At 45.8% G+C, this 8,173-nt stretch overlaps 1 protein-coding gene across 1 annotated transcript in view; it reads left to right on the top strand.

The window, feature by feature from the left end:
* The window catches only part of Got2 (glutamic-oxaloacetic transaminase 2), a 27,638-nt gene that overhangs the window by 17,952 nt on the left and 1,513 nt on the right, over nt 1-8,173 (top strand). The window contains exons 5-9 of the mRNA XM_021220326.2: nt 2,407-2,568; nt 2,768-2,872; nt 3,864-4,014; nt 5,170-5,335; nt 8,075-8,172. Coding sequence (XP_021075985.1) covers nt 2,407-2,568; nt 2,768-2,872; nt 3,864-4,014; nt 5,170-5,335; nt 8,075-8,172 — 682 coding nt within the window. The remainder of the gene's footprint in view (nt 1-2,406; nt 2,569-2,767; nt 2,873-3,863; nt 4,015-5,169; nt 5,336-8,074; nt 8,173) is intronic.

The raw sequence follows: 8,173 nt of genomic DNA, 5'->3' as shown, positions 1-8,173 counted from the left end.
ACATTCTTCCAAACAAGCATGGTCAGGCCTATCACAGGCATTAACCAAGTCCCTGGTCCCAACTTCTGTCTTACTGTTGAATTGCTGTGAACAGACACCATGACCAAGGCAACTCTTATAAAGAACAACATTTAATTGGGGCTACTTACAGGATCAGAGGTTCGGTTCCTTATCAAAGCAGGAACATGGCAGCATCCAAGTGAGCATAGTGCAGGAGGAGCTGAGAGTTCTACACCTTCATCTGAAGGCTGCTAACTCCAGGCTGCTCCAGACTGCTAGGACTAGAGTATTAAAGCCCACACCCACAGTGACACTCTTACTCTAACAGGGCTATACCTACTAATAGTGCCACTCCCTGGGCCAAGCTATACAAACCATCACAGCCTCTCCTCTTGGTGCCAAGCCTCAACTTCTCTGCATGACCCTTTCAGTTCTGGACTGTCAACTGCAACTGACACTGCACCTTCACCAATGGCCTTTCAAAGTGCCAAGCCTCAGCTGCTCTATGACCCCTTCATGCCTTCAAAATCAGTATCACCTGGGTGACTCTTAACTTTACCATGTACAGCTGCAGCAGGAGATACAACCTTGGCTGTCTCTGGAACACAGCTAGTTTATACTCTCAGAAAACACTTCCCAGAAGATTTCACCCCAATGATGCTGGTCTCTTCTTAATTGCCTCTAATTTCTTAGCTTCAGCTGACCAGCATCAATTGTACCAGTAACACATTTTATTTTGAACTCTAAATCGAGAGTCATTTGGCCAAAACTGCTGAGTTCTGCTACTTGCTGGGGTTGGAACATGGCCCCCTTGTTTTATTACATTATCACAAGCTTCCTCTTTTCCAACTCCTTCACTGCCTAAGCTTGGCTGTCCTGAATCTTGCTCTGGAGGTTGACCTTGAACTCTGCATGCCTGTCTCCTGGGATTAAAAATGTGTACCACCATGCCTGGATTTAAGCTTTTCTTCACCTAGAACTTGCTCTGTCTGAGGCTGGCCTTGAACTCTAGATAGAGATTTGCTTGGCTTTATCTCCTAGTATTAAAGGTGTGTACCACCATGCCGGATCTAAATTTAGCTGGGTAGGATCTAGCTCCAAGGCTACCACTCCCTTAATTTGTTATTTCCTTGAACACAAGATTCAGCTCCACTTCATTTCCTGATGCCCCTTTAATACTCAAACCATATATTTTATATTTTTCCTTTCTCAGATTGCTACACTTGTTTAAAGTGCTCTTCATGAGACTTAACCAGAGAACAAAGTCTATGATGGGTGTTTCTGAGACTTCCTTTTGTCGATGCAATTAATCTGAGTCTCTTCACCTTAGCCTCAGGCAGATTCTTCAGACAAGAGCAAAAAGCAGCCACATTCTTCACCAAAATCCCACCAAGACAGTCTCTAGGCCACATATTGAAATTCTCCACTGAAACCTCTTGGGCCAGGTCTGCACACTCAGCAACACAGTCTTCCATATTCCTACTTGGATAGCGCATTTAAGCCCCCATTTAAAGCATCCCCCTGCTTTCCAAACCCAAAGNCCCAAAACCCACATTCTTCCAAACAAGCATGGTCAGGCCTATCACAGGCATTAACCAAGTCCCTGGTCCCAACTTCTGTCTTACTGTTGAATTGCTGTGAACAGATACCATGACCAAGGCAACTCATAAAAACAACATTTAGTTGGGGCTGGCTTACAGGTTCAGAGATTCAGTCCATTATCAAGGTGGGAGCATGTCAATGTCCAGGCAGGCATAGTACAGGCCAAGCTGAGAGTTCTACATCTTCATCTGAAGGCTGCCAACAGAATACTGGCTTCCAGACAGCTAGGAGGAGGGTCTTAGAGCCCATACCCACAGTGAGTTACCTATTCCAACAAAGCCACACCTACTCTAACAGGGCCGCACCTTCTAATAGTGCCACTCCCTAGGTGAGCATATACAAACCAACACAACCCACAAGATCTCACATTAAAACATAATAAAGAGCTGGGCGGTGGTGGCACATGCCTTTCATCCCAGCACTTGGGAGGCTGAAGCAGGCAGATCTCTGAGTTTGTGGCCAGCCTGGTCTACAGAGTGAGTTCCAGAACAGCCAGGGCTACACAGAGAAACCCTGTCTGGAAAAAACAAACAAACAAATAAAACCATAATAAGTAGAACAATATAAATAACTGTAAGTATGTGTAAGTTGACATAAGACTAGCCAGCAAATTCCCGTGTAAGGGACTTTTGGTTGGTGGGGCCTGCACAGGTGTTTTACCTCAGCCAGAATAACTCTCAGAGCCTGGCTTCCAACTCAGGCCATCTTGCTACAGCCAGTAGGAACAATAAACTTCCTCTCAGGAAAAATTAGCATTTTGTTCTCTTTCTTCATTTTCTCATTCCCTTTTATCCCGTCTTTTAGCAAAGGTTTTTTAAGTTCAGCCGAGATGTCTTTCTGCCCAAACCATCCTGGGGGAATCACACGCCCATCTTCAGGGATGCCGGCATGCAGCTCCAAGGTTATCGCTACTATGACCCCAAGACCTGCGGCTTTGACTTCTCTGGAGCCCTAGAAGACATATCAGTAAGTATGGCTTTCCGGGCCCGACCTCCGGTGTCTCCCGGCTGCTCTCAGCGTCTGACTTCGAGGAGGCCAGCTGACTCCTACGTTCTCTTCACTTCTCGGCTAACAGCGACCTGTAGTGTGTCGGCTGTTTCCTTTAAAGCTGCACAGCAAAAAAAAAAAAAAAAAAAAAAAAAAAATCTCCATTGTTTCTCCTTAGAAAATCCCAGAGCAGAGTGTTCTCCTCCTGCATGCCTGCGCTCACAACCCCACCGGCGTGGACCCGCGTCCAGAGCAGTGGAAGGAGATAGCATCCGTGGTGAAGGTGAGGAGGATGAAGCGGCAGGAACTGGTTGCTTAACCCCAAGCCTGCCCCCAACCCACACGTGGATTCGCTGCCAGGAAGGGGTTCCGTAATTGATGATTATGTGAATAACTTAAAAATAGTTTTCATCCTTCAGCACGGATGTCGTGAATTCTGATAAAACTGTCAAAAAATTTGTCTTTGGCACAGCAGCTGTTGTGGCCCAAGGGGCCTGTCAGTGGCTCCTCCGTTTGTTCCGGTCAGTGGCTATTTGCTGGTCCTTTGAGGCACATCTCCGTGTCCCCTCCTTTGCTTGCTGTTTTGCCCAGCATTGACTTTTCTTTAGGAGGAGCTGCCTGTGACCAAAGACACTAATCAGAATTCTCAGAGAGAAATATTCCCATCATCCTCTGCCCCCCATTCTTACCCCTTCTATCAAATCTCAGCTTCAGACACAGAATAAGGCCCAGAAGCAGCCAGCAGAGAGCGCTTCATCAGGCCATCTTGTGAGTCCTGGGTGTAGGACAGTGCCTCATTAGAAAGATTGATGCTGGGCTGGCGAGATGGCTCAGCAGGTAAGAGCGCTGACTACTCTTCCAGAGGCCCTGAGTTCAAATCCCAGCAACCACATGGTGGCTCACAACTACCCATAATGAGATCTGGCGCCCTCTTCTGGTTTGTCTGAAGTCAGCTACAGTGTATAATAATAAATAAATCTTAAAAAAAAAAAAAAAAAAAAAAAAAACAATAACAGAAAGATTGACGCTAGCCCTGCCGAAAAGTAAGATCCCAGACCACTGCTGACTTTAGGGATGACTGCTGTACCAAAGATTAAGGGTCTCTATGTCGATCAACTAACTCTGGAATTCAGACATCCTCCCTACTGCCCTGTGTGAAGAAGCTGTTAACGGTATTGGGGTGAAGTAGGCAATCATGGTGCTAACAGCACATAGGGTAGCCGGGCATCAGCAGTTGGCCTGCCTCAAACACTGGTCTTCTCATTCCTTCCCAGAAAAAGAATCTCTTTGCATTCTTTGACATGGCCTACCAAGGCTTTGCCAGCGGTGATGGTGATAAGGATGCCTGGGCCGTGCGGCACTTCATCGAGCAGGGCATCAATGTCTGCCTCTGCCAATCATATGCCAAGAACATGGGCATGTATGGTAAGCCAGAGGGCCCAATGTAAAGTGTGATCTCAAAGGGGAGCTTGGGGAGAACGCCACAAAGCAGAGACCCTACAGGGACAATTTACATGTATTTGCATGTTGCTAATATGCAGTCTTCCTAAGATGGGGAAAGTACTATAGATTTTCTCAGACATATCTTCAGTGTCTTTAAATTCCTGTAATTAAAAAAAAGAAAAAAGAAATGAGGGGGCTGGTGAGATGGCTCAGCAGTTAAGAGCACTGACTGTTCTTCTAAAGGTCCTGAGTTCAAATCCCAGCAACCACATGGTGGCTCACAACCATCTGTAAAGAGATCTGACGACCTCTTCTGGTGTGTCTGAAGACAGCTACAGTGTACTTACATAAACAATAAATAATTTAAAAAAAAAAAGAAAGAAAGAAAGAACAATTGGTTATTTCTGCATGCAAAATAATTGATATGGGAGCTAAGGAGATAAATACTACATTAAAAAGACATCCTGGGCCAGCAATACGGCTCAATAGGTAAAGTGCTTGCCACTAAGTCTGATGACCGAAGTTGAACCCACTTGGTTGAAGGAGAGACTGACTGCCACAAATTGTCCTCTGACTTTCACGTACACACAGTGGTGCACACCCACAGCATACCGGGGTGGGGGTGGAGGGGGTGAAATAGTAAATAATTTTTTTAAAAAATGATAATGCCAAGCACAGTGGCACACACCTTTCATCCTAGCACTCTGGAGGTAGAGGCAGGTGAATACCAGTGAGCTTAACACAAGCCTGCTCTACAGAGTGAGTTCTAGGACAGCCAGGGCTACACAGAGAAACCCTCTTTTATTTGGGGGGGGGGGTGGATATTTTTAAAAGACCCTGAAAGCTTTCTGTTGTGCCTCAATTCAAAATTCACCTTTCTGACTGGTCAAACACTGTTTAATTCTAATAAGAAACTTTTACTTCAGGTGTGGTAGCTCATTCCTGTAATCCAGGCTCTCTGGAAGCTGAGACAGGAGAATCACCTGTCTCCATGCCAACCTAGGCTGCAGAGTGTTGATACTCTTGTCTCAAAACGGACTACTGTTGTGTTTCTTCTGACAGAATCAGCTACCGTGTAGCAAATGTCGTCACTATTTGTTTCAGCCTGCTAGAAGACAATATCCTCTGTCTTTTCAGGTGAGCGGGTGGGAGCCTTCACTGTGGTCTGCAAAGATGCAGAAGAAGCCAAAAGGGTGGAGTCACAGCTGAAGATCCTGATCCGTCCCCTGTATTCCAACCCACCTCTCAATGGGGCCCGGATCGCAGCAACCATCCTGACTTCTCCAGACTTGCGGAAGCAATGGTAACGACTCCTTAGCTGTTCCGTGCTACGATTCCATGTATGGAAAAGGCAGACGGAAGAGAAGGGAGTGTGCATTTTGTTGGCACAAATAAGTCTAGTATTTTTTCCATAAATTCAGAAACGGCAGGCTCTTTTATTCTGGCATCTCTACATTTAGTAAATAGAACCTGCCTTCCTTGAGTTCAAGTTCAGTTGAAATGCCTAGCACAGGAAACTTCCTCCAAAAGATATTTTTGTATTGTGGTGCTGGAGGTGAGACCCAGGGTCTCATACGTGAAGACAAGCATGCATTGTGCTGTATCCCCAGCCCGTGTACTTTTTCTCACTGGCTAGCACTGAATCAATGATTCTGCCTACTTACGGCTTTATTATCGATACTCAATCTCAACACCTATTTTCTCATATTAATCTGTTTTTTAATAGTTTTTTTTTTTTTTTAACCTTTATTTATTTTGGACTAGAGAGATGGTTCAGCAGTTAGGAGCACTTTCTGTTCTGGCAGAGGACCTAGGTTCAATTCCCAGCACCCATGTAGTATTTCAAAACCATTCATAACTCCAGTCCCAGGGAAGACCAACCTTGGCTACAAGGTAAATTTGAAAATATCCTGGACCAATGCTGACTCAAAAACAACACAAAGTAGCATTTTGGGAGTAGAGAAGAAGGCCTGTCAGGAAGCACTCGCTTGATTTTGTGAGAAGTCGGACCTTGATTCTCTGGGGGATGGCAGGGTTTTGCTAAATGAGCAATGCATGTGAGATGCACGGTTCTCATGCTTAGTCCCTCTAGGACCCAGGTCTTCAGAGTGAATAAAGTTGGGTGGCTCTTGTCACCAAACGTTAAAATTCTGATCTCACTCAGAGGCCAGGAGCAACCCTGCCCTGGCCAGGATTAATGATGTTGCTGAGGGGAAGCCGGCTGCTGCCCACTGCTTCTTTATGCTTGTTTGTTTGTTTGTTTGTTTTCCTTCTTTTGCAATAACATTTTACACTATAACCCAAGCTATTCTCAAACAGAAAATCCACCCGCCTCTGCTTCCTAAGTGCTGGGAGATAGCTGGTCGTTGCTATTTTGTGGGTTCTTTTTTTCCCCACCTTCTATCACCCCCTATCACTAGATAGGAGAGAAAGGATAGAGGGGAAGAGAGAGAGAAAGATCCCTGTATCTTAATTTCTTTCTTGTTTCTTCTTTGAGCAAGACTACTAACAAACTACAACCAACACCCCACCCCGAGTGACCAGCACCACCCACCCCTACCTGTCAAGGCTCTAAGATGTGTGTGTGTGTGTGTGTGTGTGTGTGTGTGTGTGTGTGTGTGTGTGTGTCTGTCTGTCTCCGTGTCTCCTCTGAAAAGTTCCCAGAATTCCAAACATCACACAATCTCAAACTATCTACAGCTGGCAAACCACGTCTCTGCTAGAGCGCAAGGCAAGTAAGTCAGAGTCCGCTGCTGCAGTCAGTCCAAAGCAGCTCCACATCCCCACGTTTGGATTAAAATGGAAACATATTCTAATGTTTCTGTGTTCTTTAAAGAAACCAAAATTCCAGAATTCTCACTACACTGGGGCTACAGTTGTTTACCACCATTCCCAGCTCACTGGCTCAAAATAAAAACATTACTTAGTCTCCAATTGGTAGCTGTCACCTCTGATGTAGCCATGCATGATGCTACATAGAGAGATGGTTGATGAAAGCGAGTGTACCAACCCCTGAGAGAGAAACTTCCAGTGTCATCAGAGTGGTCCAGTTGGGAAGGGGGAGGGGAAAAAAAAAGCCAACAAAAGAAATCTCCTGCAGAGCCAAGGGAATGGATTGTAGCTGGCAGCTCTGAGAACAGGAAAGACTGTTGAGGAACGAGCAAGTTGAGCTGTCCTCTCCTGTCCCCTCTCTTCTCTGTGACGGTCCTGCAGCCCCGCACTGCTCTGTGCTGCCTTGTGCAGCCACGGCTCTAACATGTTTGGTCTTTGACCTCCTCTGTAACCGTTTTAGGGCTATGACCACAGCTCAGTCCTCAGCACCTGCTATGTGGCATAGACCATTGTCTCCATCGTGAAGGCAGCAATGTCTATTCCACCAAGGTTAAAATCATGTCATGTTTTACTGTTTGACCAACAAATTAGTGTTCCTATTTTCTTTTTTTTTTTTTTTCAGATTTATTTATTTATTATATGTAAGTACACGGTAGCTGTCTTCAGACACTGCAGAAGAGGGCGTCTTACAGGTGGTTATGAGCTACCATGTGGTTGCTGGGATTTGAACTCCTGACCCTTGGAAGAGCAGTTGGGTGCTCTTACCCACTGAGCCATCTCACCAACCCTAGTGTTCCTATTTTCAAATGATATTTAAACTTCCCTCCATACTCAAGTATGCTAACGATAACAGTTCAACTATCTGGGGCTGGAGAAGTGGCTTAGGTGCTGAGAGCATTGGCTGCTCTGCCAGAGGACCTGGGTTCCATTCCCAGGATCTCCATGGCGGCTCACAACCACTCTAGTTCCAGGAAATCCAACTCTCTCCTCTGGCCTCCGAGAGCACCAAACACTGACTGACTTACACCAATCAAAGCATTTATAATAAAAAACAAAAAATGTAAAAAATAAAAATGTCTCCACCAGCCACTGACTGTGTTAAGGACGGAGGATTAAGGCATGGGGTGGGGGGGAGTTTGAGTGAAAGAGTGTGCGGCCTCTCATGTCCCCACTGGGGCGTGGCCAGAGCATCCCTCTGATTTCCTAACAGGTTGCAAGAGGTGAAAGGCATGGCTGACCGCATCATCAGCATGAGGACCCAGCTGGTCTCCAACCTGAAGAAAGAGGGCTCTTCCCACAACTGGCAGCA

The sequence above is a fragment of the Mus pahari genome, chromosome 20 (genome assembly GCF_900095145.1).
Source record: "Mus pahari chromosome 20, PAHARI_EIJ_v1.1, whole genome shotgun sequence".
Lineage (NCBI taxonomy): Eukaryota > Metazoa > Chordata > Mammalia > Rodentia > Muridae > Mus > Mus pahari.
The sequence above is the reverse complement of the archived record's forward strand: the minus strand, read 5'-3'. Positions and strand labels throughout refer to the sequence as shown.